Consider the following 25,857-nt stretch of genomic DNA (forward strand, 5'->3'; position numbering starts at 1 on the left):
GTGGAATAAGGAAAACAAGCAATGTATGCATTACAAATATATAAAAATCAGGAGTAAGGAAGCAAATATGATGCAATATATATATCAAGAAGAAACTTAAGAAATTAGGGGGAGGGGGGGTGTAATCAATGCATAATATCAGCATGAAGTAACTTGCAGAAATTATTTTCAAACTTAGTTTTGTTCCTGTCATGAACACAAACACTGTCTGTGCCTTCCTACAAAAAAGCAGTATTTAAGGTTAAAGTGTAATCTCTAGCATTACTGGATTTTCTAAGAAATAGCACTTGCTAAAATAACAAATGCTGCAACTAGCTTGAAACACCCTTTTTTCACCAATACCAAAGGAATCCCGACATGAGTGTAAAACGATTTGCGTGTAGAGTAGTACATATGAAAGCGCTTTATAAATGCCCCATTCTATTTGACTGAATCGTGAGAATAAATGTGCATGTTTAAACCCTCAGAACACTCAGGAATTTGTCCTTTACTTCACAGATACATGAAACTTTATTATGGAGCTGCACAGGATCAAAAAAGCTTTGGTTATTCAGTCGCAATACACACCGATAGTCTGTTAATGTTGAATTTAAATATGCACAGACTAAACTTGATACAGATGAACTTGTTAGTAATGATCAATCTTATCAATGGGGGTTTAACAACAATTACTCATATAGTCAAAACAGACATGTTACTGAGAAACCGACCAATCACACAGATATGATAAACATAAACATCACAAATATGTTTATAACTTTTTTTTTTAATCATATCACTTTTTCAGCATATCCCCCAATTAATCTTTAGGATCACAGCAGATAGCTCAGGAACAGCCTACTATACGTTTACGTGTTGATGCATGAGCTGCTATCTGGTTGAGGCTACATTAATATTTGTATTAATAGATGAATTGCATATCCACATAGAGCGCCGGGATATGTAGAATCTAATTCCCCTATTTACTTTGAAGCTTCTTATTAAAATAAGTTATTGTTGATTGCTCTTGCGGATGTTAACTGATCTGAACTCCTCCTTATGCTCATGAAACTTATAACAGCATGGAGATCAGACTGTAATTGGCCAGAATCAGACAATACCAACTCAGCCTTTATTTGTTTACATTTTCTACGCACAAGTTTGCTGTAAGTTCATAAAGCACAACTGCACAAGTCTTGCATGCATTTCTACTTGCTATCCACACTTTTTGTGTGCACAGATTAAATTGTAATACCAAATGAAAGTGGTAGTGCTTCTTAAGAGTTTTAGTCTTATAATAAAAGCTCAGGTCAAGTTAAACATCATGATTTAATGTTTTGATTTATAAATGATTTAAACGTTGGCTTGCCTTGGAAAGGCAGAAAGTGTTCCTCGTGTTCTTGTTGTGAAAACTGTACTTGTCACACATAAGCTGTAGAACACAGTTCTAAATCTTAAATAACAAAAAAACATACAGAATAATTCAATAAATTCAGGTCCAATTAACTATACATTTAAAACCAATCTGGCCTTAGTTGAAATGTCTGTGCGATATGCAAACAGCAATGATGAGAGAGTAATTAATATCTGAAACAAAGAAGAAAATGTTGAAGAAAAATATAATGTGCTTTCATAATCACACAGAACTAAAACAGTACACAATTCCTAAATACTACTGAATATAGTCCAATCATTTTACAGACAAAATAGTTTCTTTAGAACATAGATCTTCTCAGACATGGGATCAGAGTTTATATACAACCAAAAGAGAGAAACAGAAAGGAAGTATCACTGTGGCAGGACTTTGAGAATAGCGTTCACTTCCTCGGCTACAGTCGTCAGTGCAAACTCAAACTGATCCTGAGGAGGACACAGAGTATGTTTCAGTATGAAAGATATTTTGTCTTTTTCAGTGTACAAATGTCAATATGTATGTCCATACCTTGGTCTGAACCATGCCGGGTCTCTGGTCTCTCAGGTGTTCCAGTGTAGCAGCAATATCTATTTCTTTTGCACCTGTAAAGCACAGAATATTGTATCATATTTATATCAGTATTTACACTGACTGTCCACAATGTGCAAAGCATCACTTAACACCCACTGATATCTGATCCTCTGCTTTCTTTGTCTTTACCTTTGGCCATTTTATTCAACACCATGTCAATCAAAATGTACGTCCCAGTCCGTCCAGCTCCATCACTGATGGAAAAAAGAAAACAGCAACATAAAAAAACAATACAAAGCCAAAATACTGAAACACACTATGACATATTACAGGAACTTTTGAACAGGAAGTTTCTGTTAGCGCTGTCAGACTGATCTGTCGCAGAACTGTTTTCAGATTTTATCGTGTCGGCTATCTAAAAAACAAGCTTTTAACCTTTAGTCAAATGTAACAACTTGTTCTGCCTCTCACATGACTTTGCTTTGCCGCTGACGTCATCATGACAGCATGAGCATGGAAAACAGCCAAACGGGTTTTCTTCCAACCGTCTGTCTTCTGCTAGTTGCGGCCAGCACATGAAATTAGTGTAGCAAACACCTCTTAAAACCCTGTTTCCTAATATCATTATTTAATATGATGCTTGCTTTTGTTCATTTAGTGTTGAATACATGTCTTATTTACTGTATTTTACTTTTTGCATTAAATATTTAAAATCTAGTTGACAACAGTGGCTGCTTTAAGGCTTTTCTGACTGAAAAAGGGCACGAATATCAATATACTTGAATGTTTTTTACTTGCCTGCAGTGAACAATGACAGGACAGGACCTCCCACGGTAGCATTTGTTTACTTTCCTATTGGAAAGAAGACATACATACAATCATAAACACACAGACACACACACATACACACAGACGTATAAAACTTGTAAAGAGATTTCAGATGCAGCTAAATTCTACAGAAGAGATGGAGTTCTGAATCCATTTCGTATTATAAAAAAATGATAAATCAATAAAAAAATAAAGAAATGTACACTACCGTTTAACAGTTTAGGGTTGGTAAGATTTCTCGTATTCAAAAGTCAAAAGGTAATATTGTGAAATATTATATCAATATATTACTGTTAAGACAAAGCTGAATTTTCAGCATCATTACTTCAGTCTTCAGAGTCACGTGATCCTTCAGAAATCATTATAACATAATCAACATTGTGGTGCTAAATATTTTTGTGAAAACCATGATTCATAGTTTCAGGATTCTTTGATGAATAGAAAGTTTAAAAGAAGAACACAAATTATATGAAATTGGATTTTTTTGTAACTTTATAAATGTCTTTACAGTCACTTTTGAATCCTTGCTGAGTAAAAGTGTTTCTTAAAAAAATCTTACTGACCCCAAACTTTTGAACAGCAGTTTTGACGTAAAGATTATTATAAAAGATTTGGGGATGGAATATGATTAATTATGCAGAACACATAACACACATGTTTGTTTGAATCTGTCATGTAGAGGACTATCCATTGTCTTCCATTGTTTTTATACTGTCCTAAGCTAACAATATTAAGCTAACAACCCTAAACCTAACTCTGATACAAACCTCTCTGCATTCTTTTGGTTTCCGTTTGAACATTATTCTATTAATTCATTCATTTTTATTAATTCATTCTATTTACTTATCTATTTTGATCAGCACAATGTAGACAAAAGCTGACCCACACACAAACACACACACACAGCCACATTAGCTTCAGCCATGTTACTGGTTTGAACTTATAAACACTGCTGCTGGTTTTGTGCAGATCAGCAATAACAGGGGTGGGACCAGGAATAACCAAACAACAATTCTGACTGAAGAAAAACTATAAAAATATAAGAAAGACAGAGAGAACAGAGGTACACAGAGAACTGTGGGTAAGAGGCAAAGAAAAATAGGAAATCATAATTCAGAGCTTAGAGGTTAGCAGGCAGAAAAATTGATCAAAGATTGAGGGAGGAGAGAGGTTGAGGGAGTGGGCTGGTATCCCAGGGTGCAGTTGGATGCAGAGTCGCAGTTGTCAATGATCACTTTTGTGACTATGCAACTGGAGCCAGTGAAATAGCTGCACGACCACAAAAATGACACTGGCAACCGCTCAGGAGCTGACACACACACACACACACACACACACACACACACACACACACACACACACACGCGCGCGCGCGCACACACGCTCCCACAACACACGCACACACACAAACACACACACGCGCGTGCACACACGCTCCCACAACACATGCACACACTCTCGCACCTGCGGAAGTCAAGCAGGGTTTGGCTGATTTCAGGTGTTCGGTCATTCAGCCAGGTGTGATAGTGAAACTGTGTGACTGTACGAGTCTCATTAGTCTGCATGTTCTTCAAGTAAAAGCTCCGAACCAGGAAGTCCTCACACCACACATGCTCAGAAACCAGATTCACCTAAATCAACACACATATGAGAAAAAAACTAGTCATGTTATTATACCTAACAACACCACACACAGCAGTGCAAATATCACTAGATACAGAGGGATGATCCAAACCAAAAATATAGTCACCATTTTGTGTCTCATTTTAGTGTTCTGCATTTGCACAAAATTGCAGCTATTATTACATGAGACCTTAAAGGGACACTCAAAAATTCTGATATTCATGTTCCACAGAATGAAGAAACTAAATTAAAATTCTCAATCTAAAAACTACACTTTGTATTTTAAATTCTTAACATTAAAACAATCTGAAAATTTCAAAAGCAAGCAGTATAAAGCCTTATGCCTCTACTAGAAACACACAAAAGATGAGACACAAGGTGAAAACTGCTTGTTTTTAAATGCACTGGCCTGTTTTTTAAACTGTGCATATATGTCATTTTACAATATGCATTTACTCTACAATAAATTGCAAATTTAGTCTGCTAACCAGTGGCTTTGCATTTAAAAAAACAACAATAAACATTTAAAAACAATTTTGTTTTATTCATAGCCTATAATTTCAACTGTCTCCCATTAGTATTGAAGCAATTATGTTAAATTACTTATGTTTTACTTACAATATATTCGTTATTCTTCAATATATTTTTTACTTATATATTAATTTGTCATATGCCCTATTTATAATCATCCGCAAGGCAAAGAAAGTGAATACAAAAACATATGGACAGAAATAGCAAGAAAAAAAAGATCACTGGATTTGAAAATTTTAGCATGTTAGCACAAGACATTTATACTGTGTATATTTAATCCACGATCCATCTCTGTTTATAGTGCCAGTATATTGAGATGAATTGAGGAATAAAATACATTTATAAATGTCCACTTTGCCCTGCCGATGGTCATAAATATGGCAGATGTGCTGAAACAAAAGTTTATGAAGTCATGTGACTGAAACAAAAGTTTATGAAAGAAGTAGTTGAAGCTGAATGGAACTGCTGTACTGTGTCAAATGCAGGGTGATGTAATGAAATCCTATCAGTAGAGCATAACAAATGTGTCTAAATATTACAGAAAACTCTGTTGAAGTGTAACTGGTCCAACTCGCACCGCTCTGAGCATGAAATCGAACCAACGTCTCCAGCATGGAAGGCAGGCGCACTAACAAGGACACTAAAAACCGCATAAGCTGATTCTTTGGTTAGATATTCTACTACCAAAACAGCAGAACAAAAACCCACAAGCAGTCGCCTTACACAAGTAGAGTCGCCCTCTACTCTGCAAGGAGAATATTGGTGCGTACGGTACCTCATAAATGTGATAGAGGTTGGAGCCTTCATCAGGCCAGTAGTGGTAACACTGTTTTACACCGTTCTCAGTGAGAGGAGTCAACATGACAATCACCACACACCCGCTCTCCCAGACCATCTGCAAGAGAACACACACAATGTTACACGCCACACTGCATGACCATCTGCAAGAGAACACACACAATGTTACACACACACCGCATGACCATCTGCAAGAGAACACACACAATGTTACACGCCACACTGCATGACCATCCGCAAGAGAACACACATTACACAAACACGTACTGTACACACCTTTCCTGACCATCTGTAACACACACACACACACACACACACACACACACACACACACACACACACACACACACACACACACACACACACACACACACACACACACACACACACACACACACACACACACACACACACACACACACACAGGCTCTCCCAGACCTTGTGCTAGAGAACTCACATGACCACACTCTCTGACCATCATGTCAGATTACAAACAGATAATGCAGTTTACCTGCCAGAAGTCAGCCACGGTGGAGGGCAGCGGGCCCTGAGTGGCGATGTATGCGGGGTTACGGGGGTCATGATCCATCTGAGAGAGAGAAAACACACAATAAACCCTTCTGCATCACATGCAGTCTGGCTGTATATGGTTTAAATAATATATCTGTAAATTATACTACAGAATGAGCATCAAAACACAAAGAATGAATTGTGCCATTTATTTGCATGCACATTCTGAACCGTTACAGTACCCAATTCTAGAGATGCACCGATTACAATTCGGTGCATCTCTACCCAATTCACTTATGCAAATCAGCTAATACTGCCCATTCCATCTCTACTGCACACAATGCAATTCCACATATTGCACATATTGCACATTAGAGTGTTAGGCTGACTGCCCACTTTTTGCCTGTTGATAATACTAATGCTGTGTCCAAAATCTCATTCTGTAGTACGTACTACATTGGTTTAGAACTTCTCTACCGTTTAAAAAAGTATGTAATCTATATAGTATGAATGTGGGTAGTATGAATGAAATTCTACATCACCATGTTGTCATTGTCATTTGACCTACAGCATCAGTTGCGTTAACTGTGATGGCAAATAACGCTGAGTAACCTATGGGTTAAGTGTCTTCCTTAAGGGCACAGTGGTAATAAAGCAGGTCTCAGTTGTTTGCCTTAACTGGTCCACAGACATTTAATCAATGTCTTCTATCCTAAGTAATTTACGCTGAGTATTGTCTACAGGTGCAGTCACCCTGGAGCAGTCAGGGTTGAAGTTTCCTACACCTAGTATTTTATCCAGTTTGTGATGTAGTGTGTGGTTTGCACTGTAGTTTGTAGTGTGCAGTTTGAGTAGTTTGATGCTTTTTGCGGAAGTATGTAGTTTGGGCTCACGATCGGGCTGGCATTGATGTAGTCCGAGTTTCCTTGATTGTTCTCCAACTTCAGAGTTATTCTGCAATGATCATCTAAACAAAAACACATTTTATTTTACCATTTGAAAAGCTCAATTAAAGCATGGGAATTCATTAACACACCAATGGTTACAGGACATAAATAAAGACATTTGTATGTTCGACTCACATGCTATGACTGTGCTTGTACGGTTTTTCTTGACGTTGCCGTCTCTGTGTCCGATGGTGGTGGCGTTGGGCTCGGCCTGGTAAGCACAGAGAGCCTCCCACTCGGATTCCAAACGATTCTTGTTTTTCAGGTGGTCTTCCATATATGCCTACAAGTGTACATAGAAGAACATACAGGATGTTTTTGCATGTCTTTTGCTCTTATGAAATGGAAAATTACATTCAATTAAAAAAAAACAATTAATAATTTTTATTAAAGCTGCATTAAATTGATCAAAAGTGACAGTTAACAATGTTGCAAATGAATTCTATTTTTATATACGCTGTTCTTTTGAACTTTCTATTCATCAAAGAACCCTGAAAAAAGTATCACCACAAACATATTGAGCAGCACGACCTGTTTTCAACATTGATAATAATAAGAAATGTTTTTTGAGCATCAAATCAGCATATTAGAATGATTTCTGAAGGATCATGTGACTGTAAAGACTGTAATGATGCTGAAAATTCAGATTTTAAAATATATTAAAATAGAAAACTAATAATATTTCACAATATTAATGTTTTTCTGTGTTTTTTTTATCAAATAAATGCAGCTTTGGTGAGACTTATTTAAAAAACATATTTGTAATAAATTACAAAAATAAAATGTTATGTTTAAATTAAATGTTAATTAAATTATCCAAAAAAAGTTGTAATAAATTTTTTATGTTTATATTTGCAAGTGAAGGTTTTAGCTTTTCAAATGGCATTGAATAAATGTATTTGTGTGACATTTTTAAACTTTCCCAGTGTGTGTTTGTTTTTGTGTGTACCAGTATCATGTGACCAGTAGAGATGTCCATGTTGGAGTGGACGGGCTCTTCGCTCCAGGAGGAGGTGCTGGTGCGAGCAGAGGGACTCGGCATCGGGCCCTCACTCAACTGAGATGACACGCTATTAATACGAGAAGAGTGAATAGGATCTGACTTCTCTACAGGAGGCTTCACTGCCATTCGCTGCCTGCACAGTTCCTAGAGAGAGAGATGAATATTTCATACATCAAAGAAAATCTCAAACGAACAACTCTACAAACACACACACGCACGCACGCACGCACGCACGCACGCACGCACGCACGCACGCACACACACACACACACACACACACACACACACACACACACACACTTTGGTACCTGGTAGGTAGCAGTGGAATCAGTGGCGGGGTCTGAGCCGAGGTTGGTGAGCTTTTCTTTGAGTTTGTGATGAGAACGGTGACGCAGACAGTAAACCACGCTGGACGCCAGCAACACTCCAATGATGCAGATGATGGAAATCACAGTCAGAATCAGAAACTTCAGAGACTCAGAGTGGCTGTACTTGGTGGGAATCTGATTCAGTTTACTCCTCTATAGAGAAAGAGAAAGTCAAGGAATCTTTGAATTGCATTTATTTTCTAGAGTCTCAGATATATATAAAGAAAAGGATGCTGTAGCTGCTGTCAGAGTCAAAATGTGTTATCTGTTTTGTTCTTTATTTATTCTTCAGACACTGGCAGAATCTTCTTGAGAATCTCTAGGCATTTTGAAGGGGACTCAGATCCTGTTGTAAACATGGGCAGCTTCGTTTTATATGTTTAAGTGCCTCAAAACCTTCTTATGATTTATTAGATAAACTATTGACAGTCTTCCGAGTTCTTGCAGGACTTATGGGGCTTCATTTTGCAAGTTCTTTAGAGAACTGGCATGTTTTAAAGTTCTCCATTTACGGTTCTACCAGTGTGGTGATCTGAGGAACCCCAAATCCCAAATGGTGCCTCAATATTCCTTTTTACAGTGATTTGATTAACAACAGTTTCTATGCAGTGTATTTGAAACATTAAAATGTACTTTATTCTGTTTGAGGTAAAAATGAGATGGAAAAACAAAGAAAGAATCTTACATCAGTGACTCCAGCCTCCACGATCTTGACTTTCGCTTCTTTTTCCAGTTCATCCTTTTGATGGACTGATACAAGAGAACAATCAGAATCAGAGGAGATCATAGTCAAGTCTGAACAGAGACATTCATGCAAGAGTTTCTTGTCTCTTGAATATCATGTAATTAGTTACTTCTCACTAAACTAACCTGCTACATTAGCCACATCTGTCGTAGTGATGTTCTGAGCGTTCGGACGGACCTGAAACGTCACAGCTGGACTAACAACACTATACAAATACACAAACACACAACAACTTATTTTGAGGAATCATGTTGGTGTCCAAAAACAAGAAATATACCCTCAGTTAGTGTTTTAACCATAAAACTAATAAATAAAATAAATGGCACATTTAAAACCAAACAGTCATCCATTAAATTATTCTTGGACCCTATACCTGTCTGAAAATTAAAGTCACGACTTTTCTTTTGTATAGTGATATACATCCAAGTGAAATAGATAATGCATAAAAAGAAAAAGACAAAAATGTAGTGCGGGGACTTGGTTCTATCCACTGGTCGTTGATTGGATGGGGCAGATCCGAGTGGGCGGGGTTTAAGAAAGAAGTCCGGCATACAAAGAGAAGATCAATTCATATTTTAATGTTTTAAAAAAAATAAAACATGAATCGTTTACAATAAGATAAAGATAGATATACGTAAAAATAGACTACTCAATACTCAATTTCCTTTCAAAGCTTGAAATATATTTTAAACCCATTGTGGCTTTCCTTTTTGCAAGTTACCTAATTTGAGAAATAGTTAACATACATGCATTGAAGGAGACACAAGATGCAAACAAACACTATCACGACTCACGAGAGCTCTGAGAAATCCGTCATTTGAATCTTCGCTTTACGAGCCATCAACTCCATCAGATACAATCCCTTATCTGTGGGAAGATTCCTGATCCAGAGAGAAAGAGAAACTTGATTCTGATCATAATATGTATTGTGAAGGGTTATGTCTTGTTGTGTTTGAGTTTGACATTAAGGGCCCGTTTACATGACACCGTTTACAACTAAAAACGGAAAACTTTTTAAGTGTTTTGGCTGTTCATTTACACGACAATGGCGTTTTGGGGGCCTGAAATCGCAGACTTTTGAAAATGGTTTTCGATAACCGTCATCGTCTCCATGTATTAATAATTAAAATGTTATTTGAGCATCAAATTAGAATATTAGAATGATTTCTGCAGGATCATGTGACACTGAAGACTGGAGTAATGATGCTGAAAATTCACCTTTGTCATCACAGGAATAAATTACATTTTAAACAGAAAACAGTTCTTTTAAATTTTAACAATATTTCACAGTATTACAGTTCATGCTGTATTATTGATCAAATAAATGCAGCCTTGGTGTGGGAATTTTCCCCAATGATCACAAATGTCTATATTCGTTATTTTAACACTATTGCTTGCACTAAATTCAATTATTGAATTTAATTGAGAGAGCAAGAAAGAGAAGAAGAGAGAGGGTCTTACTCTGTGTCAGTAATAATGTATCCGTAGATGTCATTTTTAGCGTTGCTCTGAACATCCAACTGAAGATCCTGCACTTTCATGTTCTTGCGGTGTGGTGCAGGGTTTTCCTTCAGGCCAGAGGAGGGCGCTATAGCTGCTGCCTGCACCCAGCCCTCTACCTCCTCCACTCTCTCGATGGCCTTTTTCTGCATCCCCACCTCCCGGTGTGTTGTTCTGCTACGAACCTTTTCTACAGATACGCCCGGTCCCTTATCAACAGACTCTGGATCTGAGCTGGAGCTTTTATCCAGGTACTCCAGCAGCTTTCCTAAAAAGCCCACTTCCTGCTAAAACAGGAAATAAACAGAAATGGAATGTAAATCCATACTTGAAGGAAAATTCCATGCATGATATTTGTTTTATATTCATATAATTTTTATTTAAGTGAAATGTAATTCAACATTCAGTCACTCCACAACTGCAAAATCTGACAATCTGGTACACATGCCTTGTAAACACGTTATGCATATTATTTAAGTGAAACGCAAAACAAAAATTAAACCGAACACATTTTATGTAGGTTTACAGATCTGACATTAAGGGTGCATTTACACTGCAGGTCTTGACAGCCATTTCTGATTTGTTGACTCTATTACTTTTTTTTTTTTGATGACCAGCTTACATCTTCTTTTAAAAGTAATCAAAACATCTTTAAAGGTCAGCAAAACATTGGGTTGAGCCTTCGTCCTTTATTACGTCATTGAAAAGAGTCATGTGATCACAATGGCGAGTCGATTGTTCAATGACGTACGAATCGCATTGACAGGGGAATATCCGATCTGTCCGCTTACATGCCAGACGCAAATGCATGTATTCGATCCATATCAGATTTATTTCCGCCTATAAATGAGGCCTGAAACCGATCTGAGAATCTTCGGAGATTACCGAAATCCATGTGCTTTTTTCCTGCTTTCACGTTCGTGGGTCATATATCTGAGCTCGGAATTGGGTCACTTGAACAATGTAATGTAAATGTGACTTAAGAGTGGACAGAAAACGTCTGCTTTGTGTTTCTAACCTTCAACCAACACTAGTACTACCTTGTTGTCCATGGTTCTCTTCTCTTCCCCTACTGTCTGTCCCTCTGAAAGAGAAACATCATGATTGTTAAAAATGTGTGTCTACGTATGAGTGATGAAAGACTTGGTTTTGCTTCAGATGATGTTACCTGTCACAGGCATGATGGTTTGGACTGTCTTTTGAGTGACAGATGAACTTTCCTCCTCCACCTCCGTCTGCTTCTGAGCACTGTCTTTAGGGGTCTGTTCCATTGCATAACTCTCAGGATGATGGTCCTCATACTGCATGTCTTCTGCCTCGTCTTCAGGACGCCACTGTGTCTCCAGGTCTCTGGGCGTCTCTCCCTGACCGGCCTGCTGTTCCACCACCTGCAGAGCGTCTGCGATAAGAACAGCAAGCTTATCCAGATCTGTTGTCTTTAGACTCCTCACATCCACACTGTGTCTTCCCACATTCCGCAGAACTTTCCAGATGAAGGATTCTGTGAGGAAGTTTTGTAACATAATTTTTATGGCAAATTTGCAGTGAATAACGACTTAACCTTCTACTGCATAGAAAATATTAAGGAAATGTTAAAAAATGTTTTAATTTTCTTGCATAAAATGGACATCATTACTAAAATTAAGAAACTGTTTAAAAATAAAATAGGTAAAAATAGTATATTATTTTAATATATCCGCCGCAGAGCAGAGTTCTTTAAAAGTGGAATGGTTGAAAAACAAATCACAGATGCTGCAACACAGACGCAGTGGCGTCCAATCATAATAAAGGATTATAAAAAAAGATTTTCAAATGACTTAGTAAATATCATGAAATAGAAGGTTAAGGGTTCACTTTTTGTTCCACAAGTAAAATTGCCGAAAAAACTCAGCTTACTTATAGCTCTCTCATCACATTAAACTGGGCTTGACTCGGATCACTGGCTATTGTTGTTTTATGGAAAAGAGAAGCTTTGATATCCTGCTAATCATCTCGTTTTGCGTTTCACATAAAGTCGTACAGCTTTCAGATGACATTAGTGAATGGAGAAGAGAAGAGAAGAGGAGAGAAAAGGAGAGAAGAGAAGATTATACCATCCACTGGTGTAAGAGAGTCTTTTAAGGAGAGCCGGTCCGCTCTGGATCTTTCCCCGAGAGGCGGTCTGTTTTTGGAAAGATACTTCTGAAGTGCGGCCCTGAGCAGGTCTAACCCCTCTCCCTGCTGTGGAGCGTGTGCCGCATCGCTCTGGTATCGGCTGAGGTCGGGGTAAGACTGTGATTGATAGGGCATCTCTGGAATGAACTCAGGAGGGGAGGAGTCAGCGGCAGGGCGTGGTTCTCCAGGGCGATAATACTGAAGCTCCGCCCCCTACACAGGATAAACATTTAAAACAGCTTAAAACTAATAGATTGGTAAATCACACATGCTGATGTTTATGAATATACCAAATTGTAAAGTTCCTATTCAGCCTGCCATGTTAATAATTTTGCACATTATTGGGCCTATTCATATCACCTGACTCACCTTGTGTAATGTTTTTGGTAGCAGTCCCAGGTGCTGCAGGTATTTCAGAGTCTTCCTAACCTCAGCCTCTGGTGATTTCATTCTCCTGTCTCCAACGGCAGTTCCATAACCCTGCAGCCTGTCAGAATATCAAGATATAAACCACGACTGCAGAAATCACTAGAGGAATCATGGCCATGGGTAATTATCAAAGGTAACTACATGTTGCATTCTCTGTAAAGCATCTTTGAAACAAAATGTATTGTGCTCTATACACTGTAAAAAAGAAAAAACATATGTATGGTCAAAAACTGGGGTTGTCAGCTGGGGTAGCCAGAAATTTACTGTAATAAATACGGAAGCAAGATTTTAGGTTTACAGATTTAACTTCAATTTACAGTGAAAACAAACGTATTTCATTAACTGATATAAATGTTAATATACCAACCTATTGAAGTACTAATGTCTGTTTTGTACTTTTGTAATACACTAACAACCACCAAAAACAGGTGGTGATGAGAAAGTCACATCATGAATCAAAGCTGATCACAAGCAGCTTTTCCACAAGCTGAGAAAGTAATTACTAATATATAAAAGGTGCACAGTCTCATTCACACTAATACTAAACACCATCATGGTAAAACACGACACTAAAGTAGAAGAAACAGTTATTTTATTGTAAAATAACACTTAATGTAATGTTAGATCTATTACAGTTATGTATATACTAAGGAAACTTGCTGTTAACCAATTTTTTACAGTCTTTTACCGTGTTGCTACACCTCATACCCAGAGGACAGTTTTTATCCAAATGCCTTAAGTGAAATGAGAATAGACTATATAAAGCTATAATATTAAAGTGGGTATAGTAGATCAGTTGGTTTAGGAAGATTTCGATGAGAAATGTTTGTGTTCATATTATAGTCTCTGACTTTTAATTGCAGACTAGTATTATGGCAAATCTGAGCACAGTGCTTGGAACTATATGGGAGACAAATGTGAGTTTTTTTGCAGGGGAAAAATCGAAAAAGACGTATGGAAAAGTATCTATTTAATTTCCTTTATATAATAAAGCCACCATAAGATCAAAAAGGACAAGTTTAATATAAATGATTGATCTTTTTTTTTTAAAATCCATATGCCCTCGTAATTTTTTTTATCACAAACATTAACATTCCCCTCCTCCTCGCAACTACATCTCTTCTCTGATGACATGTCCACCGGCACAAAGACGGGACAACAATCCATGAGATCACAGCATTTAGCAAACAACAACAACCATACAATTAATTCCCAATGGACTGAATCAAGTCCCATGGCCAGCCCTGCATTATTTCTCATAATGTACTTAGCAATAGAGAAGAAAAGATTATCGCAATTTTCATTTCATGACAAGTTTAAAAAAAATACTATTTGTGATATTTCTTTCCTCTGCCTATAAGTGAACAAACTAACTTGCAAATGTCAGTGTTTTACCTGGGTTCTGGTAATGGAAGCGAAACCTTGCGTAGTTTGGAGAACTCGTTTGTTAAAACCTGTTGAGTGACGTCATCTTCCCAAGACAGCCCTGCAGGAACACAATCAAAGCAGGAGATATTGACATGTGAAATGAACTCTGGGTAAAACGCCACACGCACATCTTACATCAACCGTCACACACACTGAGCCTCTGATTGGATCCTCGAATGCCGAGGAGCTCTAGGAGGAGCCATTATAACCATGGCGACAGTGATGTGTGCAGTTGCTATGGTGACATTATTGCACTTACCTCTGTGTGCCAGTCTCTGAAGGAGTATGCGGAATCTCTGTACCGTTGCTGGCGTGACGTCGTATGTGTAGACTTCTGTTAATGGAGCAGACTCGCAGCGGCCTAACATGCCATCTATAGAGAAAATCAAATCAACAACCTCTTCAGACTGACAATTATGTGCACACTTCATGATGTGTGTGTATTTTTAGATCCATTAAGAGTCTCAGCATATTAGAGACAGTAGCTAGGGGCGACCGAGACAGGACCAGCTGGAGTCCCCGACACCTGCCTGATAGTAGGCTCACACCATGAGCGATTACGCTTGCATCTCTATTTTATACCCACAAGGGAGAAAAAAAAGCATTTTTCTGTGCTGTCAATTTGTCATTCATTACATACGCACAGAGGTTAGCCAATCATAACAGAGGTCATTTCTATATATTTCTATGCGTATGTAATGAGTGACTGTATTAATAATTCTTATCAATAGAGTAGCAAAAAAGTCTGTTTAATTCTAAGGGTCAGAAAGGGGGAACAAATTAGAGGTAAAAATATATTATTTACTACTACTTTAACATGTATTTTCTGTTTTGGTTTAGTTTCATTGTGTTTTGGTTCTGTTTTCCCTGTTCTGGTTTGCTTGTGTTCCCAACTTGGTTGATAATTAGTTCTACGCACCTGTTCAGTCTCTTTTCACCTTTGTATTTCAGCCCTTCCTTTGTTTCATTGTCTGGTATTGTTTATGTTAAGCATGATTCTTTCCTGAGCTTCTTCCTGAGATTCGCCTAAGTGTTCCTCGTGGAATTTACTATTAAATACTCCTTTTGTTATCCTTTGTGATTGTGTGCTTACACAGTATACACAAGTGCTTACTACAGCCTACACAGCACCTGCCAACTACTTACTACTTTCATAATTTTATATTAAAATTCGAAGTGGGATTTAGGTAAAATATCAATTAAAAAATTGTTCAACCCCTTCATCGCAAGCATTTTAAGTACTTGGTAGAACACCCTTTTGCTTTTATGACCTGCTTTAAACGAGATGTATAACCAGACACCAGCTTCTGGCAGCATTTCTGAGGAATCTTAGCCTCATAGTTATATGACTTATAATTATATATAGAAATTTAAATAAACACACACTCGCACCAAATACGAGTAAGAAAGTAGGTTAAGTCTGATTGGCTGATACTACCTGAACATGTGAATGTGTAAAATTTAATTCATATTTGGCGAGCAGGTCGAGGGCCATACGAGACCGGTGCGTTGCGCGGGTGTCGCTCATTTTTAATCACGCCACCGGCCTCACGCCGTCCTCCTACGGCCCTCGAACCTCGTCCTGCTCGCCACAATATTACCCTCTCATTGACTGCATCTGAGTGTGGGAACATATTGTGCCAACAAAAAACTATTTACTTTAATCCCATGTGGAGGTGAATTCGGAATGGTTGCTAAGCAACACAAAAGCTATATTTAAAACAGCATGTGTGTGTTTGTAAGGGTGAGAGTCAAACCCAAAGAGTTCAAATGCATTGTATTCAAAATGATAATAGACACAGCTTAATCAAACAGCATGAGATTTACAGAGACTACAGGTATCGAATGTGTGTGACTGACTCACCATTAAGACATACTTCATAGTTCAGACACAGACCATCCTCAAACAGGCAGCCTGACAGAAAGAGAGAAAGAGAATTTTAAGAATTAGAAATAAAGGGCAGTTCACACCAAGATAATAAGTTTTAAAATTCATTGTAGTTCTATGCGAATAGCAAAGTCCAGACCACAGCTATAACGATAGAAACAATACTGTTGGAATAACATTGGGAAAAAAACACTGACAGCCAATCAGAATCCGCCTGACTTTAAAGATCTTGAGCTGATTCTTGATGTGAATGGGCCTTAAAAATTATTTAGTTTTAATTTTTTTGGGATGACACTCAAAATATCCCTATCAGCTGACAAATATCCTTGAAATAAGTGTCCTGAAATAACACTCCTCTAGTTTTTTAGAGATCTCAACAATGTCTGAAACTGCTCCAATTTGATACCAAAATCTAAAACCAAAAGAAGGAGAGCTAAATATGAACTAAAACATCTTTCAAATTCTATCTATGTATCTGAACTATGCTGCCCACATTCATTTCATAGATCTCTCCTATTACTGTATTTCAACTATTTTAGCAGAAACATTCGAGCCAACGTTTATAGTGTGAAGAAATACAACTGAGAACTACACTAACCCTCCTGACTCCTGAGCTATAAAAGAGCACATCTGAGCAATAAAATGTTCCTCTGGTTTGCTCAGTCTCAGTAATACAATGGTATCTTTGTATGGTCTAAGAATAGGGGACGTGTCTAATTCAGGGTTTAGAATAGGGGCTAATTTAGTGGGTAAGTCTGACAAAATAATGGCTAACATCCTTTTTAATTGCTCCAGTGCTTGCTTTAAAATCCTCATGCTAACTGCTGGGATTTGTTGTCACTATTTTCTTAATCAAACGAGCTGAGACAGATCTCAATCTCATCTCACCAGCATATGGACCAAAAACTGACCAACCAAAAACATCACAAAAGCGTGTTGCTGTTATGAGGTATTATGGGACTTACTGCAGTGTGTCTGACATTCACACACGCATCATTCATAGACAATTATTCTCACACAAACCCCCACACACCAAGTGTCTCAGCAGAAAATAGCAAATTCTCAGCCTCAAAATCTGTGTGTGGGGTTTAGCAGTATGTGTCCTCATTTACTCATGTATGATTAACAAACCGTGAATGGCTTCATCTAATTCTTCTTCACATCATCTCAGTGTAAAGACCGTACCGATAAACGTAGTAAAATTCGAGTACTCCCTAAAAAAAATGAACAAACAATCTGACAAATACAGTGTGTAATTCACATGCTTTGTGATCAAGAAATTACAGTCACTGTAGAATTTCAATTGCAAAGGAGTGGTCAGATTTTGTTGATAGCATGATAGGATCTTCTGAATTAAATATAGTTTGGCCAATGTTATATAATGATTGGATTCTAATATTGTGTTTCAAAGAGTAACAACAATTGCCAGGCCATTAGCATTCTTTGTAGGTCATCCACATATCTATAATAATGTTTCCCATGTTATATTTCTATTAAACCCTCTCTGTTACTATGGAGAGCAGTTTGCACGCTCATTTTCGGGGGAGGCGTTGTGACGGTGCAGTCACAGATCATGAGAATGACGGTGCAAAGACTGTCTTCTCACTGACATCCTCTCAAATGAATCCTCAGACACTCATCTACTCGAATGATGAGCCACAGAGTCCTGTGTGACCATGATGTCAGCTTCTGCATGAGGTAATGTCTGAGATTTGAGTGCAGATGGTGTTTAGAGTTTAGTAGTGTCCATAGCTTTATGACAGATGTGTTTCCATAATTAACAGTCAATGGATGGACAGATAATAAAATCTGTTAACAGTGAAACGGCATTCTTTATGAATTGTAACTTCCTGTAATAACTCACTAACTTCCTTTTTTATTGATAATTATTTCCAAAAGGTTAAATAATTGCCTTTCACAGTATAAACTTGCACCCTAGATCACTTTATTATATTATTATACAACTGCTGCCAGTACTTTTGTTTAAATCAAAGCTTTATTCTTAATCCACCACAGAAAATGAAATACAATTGATCAAGTTAAAACTAAAATATTATAAACATGGCATTTTGAATAAATTATATGAATAAAAATATGGAATAAACTGGAATGTTACTATTAAATTTACCTGTTAAAGCAGCATTTTGTTTAATGATTTTTTAATTTTGCCCATTTAGTTTTTTATAATAAATTTGTTAGTTTTATCTGTAACCACAATATCACTCTAAATTTACCAGGATTGAAAACATTATTTCAAATGCTTCTGCATTAACTGTCTGTCTTTGAGCTGACATACCTGTGTGTATCCACATTAAATTAAGTATAAATCAAGATATTAAAGCATTTAATCTCAAAACCAAGGTTTCCTAATTTTTGGTTCACTATTTGTAGTCATCTCACATCAGACTTAAATCAAACTGTTCTTCAAGGATATACTTCACTTTTGAAAAGGAACTCCCTTGATCTCCTTCTGTTTTACTGTTTGAGCCCTAACCTTTTGACTGACTAAAGTGGGCTATTATAATATAGGCTATAATATACTGATACTGATATCTATATATAGTGTGTGTGTGTGTGTGTCAGTTTATAATGCAATGAAATCAAAAGTGTGTGTGTGGTTGTCTTTTACTCATTCATGCGGTCTAAAGCAATCAAGTCAATAAGAAATTAACACGCTGATATATGTTGCCATGGTTACAGTTGCTAATGACTGACAGGATGACCTTTTTCTGGGCTGGGTTTATGAATCACACAGACCCCGTAAAAACTCTATTATTGTGGCTTAATCGGTGATGCTTCATTTCCTGCGGTGCTGCAGACAGGGGCCCTACTGAACACACAAACCATTCTCTGATGTTCAGACTGATCAGATGATTAAATAATATACATAATATGCATTCGCCAAGAAAAGTGAAAAACACAGGCCGTATGTATATCGCCTCTCCAGCTCCAGACCCAGTTATGTAATGATGAGCGAAAGACCAGTGTAGAAAGTCCTACAGATTCTCCGCTTCACATTATGGGACATTAAATCATTGTATGTGGAAAATTAAGCTATTTTAGAGACAAAAGGAAATAGACTATAAGTCTGTACTGTATTTATTTGCAGAATGAAGCTTGATATTTCCTTCCACATCGATTTCTTTTTTGGTTCAGTATTGAAGGATACAAGCATCTGCGCATCCACCCGCCAGATAAAACTCTTTTTCTGCCTAGAAAACACTCATGGGAAATGTATAAACCATCGGAAAAGACTCGAGAGAGAGAGAGAGAGAGATAGAGAGACATTGAGTTCTTATAAGCGAGCTGAAATAGGGACAATTATTGACATGGCGCGCGCTTCATCTCGCCCTTTCCCTACGGAAACGCACGCGCGCGCACACACACTATTAAATACTCACCGAATTTTCGATCTGCCGCGGAGGCGAGACTGGCCCGAAACGCAAGGATGGCGAGAAATAGGTGAAACGATTCCATCCTTCCGATCACGCGTCCATGTCACCTGCGTGTTATTAATCCATTTCCAGCAGTGTGTTTCCTTGTTTCCGCGAGGTCTGATGTGATGGGGAATGGATGGAGACGGTGTGAAATTAATTGGAGAGAGCGAAAAAAGAGAGGAAGAGACGTCAATCGTACGCAAAACCTGCCAGCGCTCACCGCAGTCCGCGCGCCGCTAGAATCAGCACCGAACAGCAACCAGCCACTGACGTCACGGACACACGCGCACACGAATACACTAGTGGTGGGTTCTCGATAACCTACATGCAAAATCAATACATGAAATAAACTACAATGTAAAAAAAAATGAAATATATATAAAAAATATTTTACCATTGGACTCTATTACAAATAGTTAAAAAAATTTGTACTAAAACCAAAACTGAAATAAAAAAATATATAAAAAATAATTGACGAAAAATGACTAAAACCAAGTAAAATTAAAAACATAAAACGAATTAAATTCTTTTAAATAAAATGATACTTCTTTATATAATTTTAATATTTAAGATATTTTATATTAAGTTATTTCTGAATTAAAATCTCATGTTCCAAAACTGCATGGTGATATCTGACTGCATTTGTGTTTAAAATATGACATGCTGTAGATGACAAACCGCCACCAGGCTATTTACTGGTACAGAATAAATTGTTTATTAAAAGAAAATGGTGGAAATCATCAAATACAGAGACTTTACAATCCTATATCTGATGGCAAATATCCTCTAAGGTAAGTATATTGTTGGTCATAAGGCACAGGAAATATATATACATCAATAAGGCAAGCTCAGCACAGAGGGGTGCTCTGACTGCATACGTTTGCTTTTTGTGATAAGTATTATTTATAATAATAAGCATAATAAAATCTTTCATAATATACACAATAATTTATATAATAAAAACACATTCTTGCTGAAAGGAATAAAGGTTTGACCTTCTGCATACCATAAGCTCAGCTCAGTGACACTGCAGTAGATGAAACCATAACCTTCACTTAAGATCAGACCTAACACAAGACATTTTATATAACTCAGATGCAGATGACGAAGGAAGCACAGCTGGGATGAGGTGGCTGAGTAGTGAACAAGTGTGTTTGGAAGGAGTGAACATGTGACTGAGAACTATAGAAAAGCCAAACAAGAATCAGAGATATGGCAGCGTTAGATATCCAGGGTCATGTGACAGCTAGTGCTGTTATGGTGGACGCTGAACCACACCAGAGAACATATAAACACATACATATATATGAACACTTGGGTGTGCAAAACATTTAGGTGCATTTTTGGTTTAATCACACACTTTATAATGAGCAAAGCACTTCTTTGGTAGATGTCATCTGTAGACCTTAACAGAGATTCTAACACTTTCAAAGCAAGCGTGAGTTCGGTGCTTGTTTAACAAGAACTCTTAGGTTAATATTTATTAAACTTTTCCAAATACTATTTTAACATTCCATGTATATTTATTTACAGTCTGATCTTAATTATATATTTAATCTCTCCACCATTAATGTGAATGGTGGATGTTGTTAGAGTTTGCCACTCTTGGTTTAAAAGTCAACTAACCAATCCAACAGATACTGCTGAACCGTAGCCCTTTAAAAAAATCTCTAAACACTCTCATTCTCTTTCACTCTCTCATTCACTCTTGCTAAGTCAGTGCACGTATAACATCAATAGAGTTTTTTTCCCACAATACAAATCTCTTAAAAGTGATTAAAACTGGAGAACCAACAAATTTTGCCCACAGGCTTATTAACACATGGCTTAAATATGGCTGAGGTTTGGAGTCTTGCGTAGGGATTTGTAGTTTTTTTGTGTAGGCGGAAAAAGGTTGGTTCCTTTGATTAAGGGGATGTTCGCCTATGTCCGTCCACTGTAAGCTCATACCTGACAAACACACACGCACACATTTATATACAAATTTCTGGAGTTACGATCATGAACATTTTGCTAAATATTAATGATATTCATGTCATTTATTTTATTGTGGCATTTTCACAAAAACTGAAAAGATTTACCATTGCGTTGAGCTCTTTGATATTTCCTCAGAAGTTAAGTCAACTAACACCTGAGAAACACACACAATCCAAATTTTATATAAGAGTAATTTGTTCTTGAGGCACAACAACAAACTAGAAAAGAATATTCAATAATACACATTGTATAAATGTTATGAACACTGTTTGGGAGGTTATTTATGGTATAAATGGTTATTAATGGGATGGATGTCACCTTTCCCAGCAGCCCTCTGTGTTTTGACAGGATTCCTCCTCCATTCTTCACAGCCACATCTAAAACTCTTCTGTGCAACTCCACGATTGACACGCTGAATTCAAACCTACACAAACACGTGCATGCACAAACAGACACAAACAATGTTTTTTTTATGAAAAATTAGAACACTTGATTTATTGAAATGTGAGAGCAGACTGGAAGAAGAAACTGCTAGGGGGAGAAAGAAACTGACGTTTGATCGTAGATCGGGTTCACCGTTTTCTTCATCGTGTTTGTTTTTCTGCGTCCAGAGCGTCGTTTATCAGGCAGCAAATACAACCGGACGTATGGATCAGAACCACTTTCAGAAGAAGAGATCAGATTCCTGCAAACAAACACATACACAAAAACAGAAATATGAATACTTTCATATTAAAAATGTCTTTCAGAGTCATGACTCAGATGCATCAAAAATCATAAGTAACTTACCTGCAGCTGTGCACCACAACAATTAGTTTGTTTCTTTGGGGACTATGCCTGATGGTTAACCAAATTTCCCCCAATGGAGCGAAACCAGGTGAGGCGCCACTGTAAACACAAAGACGGATTAAACTGTAGTTGTGGAGTTGCCATCTCATGAAAACATGAGTGAAACAATAATTCATATCCTCTGCTGAACCCAGACAAAAAGGTCAAAATTAGAGATGCACAGGTACAAAATTTCTCAGCTGATACAGCTGTATACAACTCAGTTGCACATAAACACAAATTTATTTCCAATATACATATTTAATTAACAGTAAATAAGCTACTCTCAAGTGTTTTTTTATTGCTAACTAATGAACTATGAACACTGGATAACTTTCCTGAAGTAAATGCAATGTTAAGTGACATTATTGTGCACATTTAAGAGTATCAACAGAATCAAAACGCCATTTATTATTTGAGTTTCATGACGAAATGAACAGAATTTGAAAGTTGAGACTTTTTTCTTTTTAGAAATAACAAAGCACAAAGCTCTGCGATTATTGGATGGGATGTTTGCAACAAATAATGTTTGGTTTGCAGAAAAACTGCAGAGCTGGCAACCCTGGCTTGATGTACGGGAGATTCATTGGGTCAATTAGAGCCTGCTTTAACGTCACTATTTTTACACTGTTAATAATACATTGTCACATTAACTTCGACAGCCCTAAATTCAATACAAGAGATATTTTTTTTCACACACAGCAAGAGTGACAGTCTGGCACGTTTTTCTGCCCCCTTTTGAATGACAGGATATAATCGGTCCTCATCATCAGCTGTTTTTAAACAATCGGCCAATGGCTTTCCTCGGCTGATACCGATTATTGGTCGACACATCTGTGCATTCCTAGTCAAAATATGTTAAAAATGTTAAAACATACTTCTGTAATTGTTGCATTGTCCTCTGGAGCTCTTGGGTGGTGCTGGGATTGGAGATGTCAGATGCTATGCTGGGTGTGGGCTCTTTGTGGTTCAGGTTTAGCACAGAGCCAGAAATGGCCAGGTTAGACGTACTCCGCCCTGATTTAACCAGACGGCCAGGCGAGTCCTCCAATGGCCTGCTGTCCATTAGAGGTTCCACCCGTGGGGAGAGTGTTGGGGTGGGTTGGGTCCTGGATGTAGGGTTGGGCTGCTGAGCTTTGGATGCCGGGGTGGGCTCTGAAACATTGGGCCGCTGAGGTGAGGGGCTGGGGGTCACACTGGAGCTGGGACGGCGGATCTGAACAGAGGACGGCTGATCTGATGCAGCCAGCTTCTCCACAGAGATAATCTAAAATTAAAAGTAATAGATAAGGAACCAAGGCATATCTGTATATGTTTTGAGTGTTTTTAGCATGTCCAGTCAAGATTGACCCTTGGTACAGGCCAAAGATCATTTGTTTATTTCTTTGACAGTCATGTTCAACTTGCTCACTTGGTCTTGATTTTGAAACACAAAGTTTTGATTTTGTTTTTGGGGTCTACTAGAATAGGTTTTCATGCTTGAATGTTCAAAAAACACATTATGTTTCACATATTTTAAATTGTTGTAGCACCTCTCTTCCCATTCTGTCATTAGAGCCCTGTTTAGTTCTGGTTTCTATGAAGCCACTCCTTCCAAAAAGTGCAATATGCTCTGATTGGTCAGCTGGAAAGTGTGTTGTGATTGGTCAACCTTTTCGAGCATGTTTAGGAAATGTCACACCCCTTACCATAGTCGCGAGTTTCACACTAATGCAACTCAACCAGGCTTTGCCCCCTTTTTTTTGCATATGCCTTGGGCTAGAATTATTTATAAGAGGAATACTGTGACATACATTACAGGAACAAAACTCAAGACTACAATCGAGGAGTTTAGAGAGTTCAGAAAGAGTGTGCACTGATATAGAAAAATATATAGCTTAAGCATAATATGTCTTCTTAATATGTCTTCTAAGGCACTATTTTTGATGGAAGCTGCTTTGAGACAATATATATTGTTAAAAGTGCTATAGAAAGGAAGTACAATTTTAGTAGGCTATAGTTTTAGCTGGTTTCATCAATGTTGTGGTCACTTCCAATTTAGTTTTTATTGTATTTAATGGATATATTCCTAGTTTGTTCTATCTTAATTTTTACTCCACTCATCAATTAACTCTTTCCCTGCCATTGACGGAAATTTCCGGCTTTCCATGTTTTTATTGTTATACGGTAGGGTGCGCTGTTACGCATCTTCCGGAAGAGCACTAAATCTGATTTTCAAAAGACATGTGAATAAACGTCAGAAACAAGCGACAGCATATGTAAGCAGTGCATATGTTTAAAGAAACGATAACCAACATTAAACAGCATATAAATCAAAACTGCCTAATGTTACTGAATGAAATGTCGACCCAGGACGACCTATAGGACTGTGCAAGCATTAGGGGTGTTAATGGATTCAATCTACTCCCATCTATGTTTTGATCATCAATCTTTCGATTTCAAAACTCACCCTAAAACGTATATTTTTGCTACTTGTTTCCCTTGATTTCTATGTTTATGTACCACTATCTCAATTTATTTTTATTGTTTCTATGTCATGTTTATTTGTACTTTATTGTAAAGCGACCTTGAGTACTCTGAAAGGCGCTCTATAAAATAAACATATTATTATTATTATTATTATTAATCTAAATCCGATCTGGAGTTTTTCTCAGCTTATTGATCAAAATGTTACTTTTTTATGAAACTTACCAACAATCAAGAGTTGACAAAAAAAAGAATGCATTAAGCTAGAATTTTTTTTTTTTTGCTTAAAAGCAGTTGGGCCGTTCTTTCTTTTGATATATTGCATTGCATGTTCAGGTATTCAAACAACAAAATATTATGAGGTCCATTAAACTTTTGTTAAAATTTTCAAAAATGCTGGCAGTGGCTAGTATTAAAAAAACAACACTTGCAGGCAAAGAGTTAATTATATATTATATTTAATATTTATATTT

The 25,857-nt window shown here is 37.3% G+C and overlaps 2 protein-coding genes across 6 annotated transcripts in view; both read right to left on the minus strand.

Annotated features, from left to right (window-relative positions):
• Positions 1 to 479: 479 nt before the first annotated feature.
• slco5a1b (solute carrier organic anion transporter family member 5A1b) lies at positions 480 to 20,405 on the minus strand. 4 transcript variants are annotated; one of them, XM_077221973.1, is made up of 23 exons: positions 20,078 to 20,405; positions 16,653 to 16,703; positions 15,048 to 15,161; positions 14,756 to 14,846; positions 13,301 to 13,418; positions 12,871 to 13,144; positions 11,946 to 12,176; positions 11,818 to 11,861; positions 10,739 to 11,064; positions 10,072 to 10,158; positions 9,403 to 9,482; positions 9,218 to 9,282; positions 8,473 to 8,685; positions 8,111 to 8,308; positions 7,297 to 7,444; positions 7,108 to 7,181; positions 6,216 to 6,293; positions 5,682 to 5,801; positions 4,217 to 4,383; positions 2,723 to 2,776; positions 2,114 to 2,178; positions 1,922 to 1,995; positions 480 to 1,839 (listed from the first exon to the last, which is right to left on the minus strand). In XM_077221973.1, the coding sequence occupies exons 1-23, from the start codon at positions 20,151 to 20,153 to the stop codon at positions 1,768 to 1,770; spliced, it is 2,820 nt and encodes a 939-aa protein (XP_077078088.1). In that variant the 5' UTR covers positions 20,154 to 20,405; the 3' UTR covers positions 480 to 1,767. The 4 variants fall into 4 exon arrangements, with proteins under 4 accessions (XP_077078088.1, XP_077078086.1, XP_077078089.1 ...); XM_077221971.1 differs by having other exon boundaries at positions 11,946 to 12,278; positions 20,078 to 20,401; XM_077221974.1 differs by having other exon boundaries at positions 10,739 to 11,061; positions 20,078 to 20,389.
• Positions 20,406 to 20,804: 399 nt separating this feature from the next.
• Positions 20,805 to 25,857, minus strand: part of esyt2a (extended synaptotagmin-like protein 2a) — a 31,830-nt gene continuing 26,777 nt past the window's right edge. For both annotated transcript variants that reach the window (XM_077221763.1, XM_077221762.1), the window contains 6 exons: positions 23,797 to 24,185; positions 22,880 to 22,978; positions 22,644 to 22,775; positions 22,409 to 22,514; positions 22,195 to 22,244; positions 20,805 to 22,063 (listed from right to left, as the gene is read on the minus strand). In XM_077221763.1, the coding sequence (XP_077077878.1) occupies positions 22,021 to 22,063; positions 22,195 to 22,244; positions 22,409 to 22,514; positions 22,644 to 22,775; positions 22,880 to 22,978; positions 23,797 to 24,185 (819 nt within the window). In that variant the 3' untranslated portion in view covers positions 20,805 to 22,020. The remainder of the gene's footprint in view (positions 22,064 to 22,194; positions 22,245 to 22,408; positions 22,515 to 22,643; positions 22,776 to 22,879; positions 22,979 to 23,796; positions 24,186 to 25,857) is intronic.

The sequence above is a fragment of the Siphateles boraxobius genome, unplaced genomic scaffold (genome assembly GCF_051911475.1).
Source record: "Siphateles boraxobius isolate OS27281-9 unplaced genomic scaffold, OSU_SipBor_1 86, whole genome shotgun sequence".
In the NCBI taxonomy this organism is placed as follows: Eukaryota; Metazoa; Chordata; class Actinopteri; order Cypriniformes; family Leuciscidae; genus Siphateles; species Siphateles boraxobius.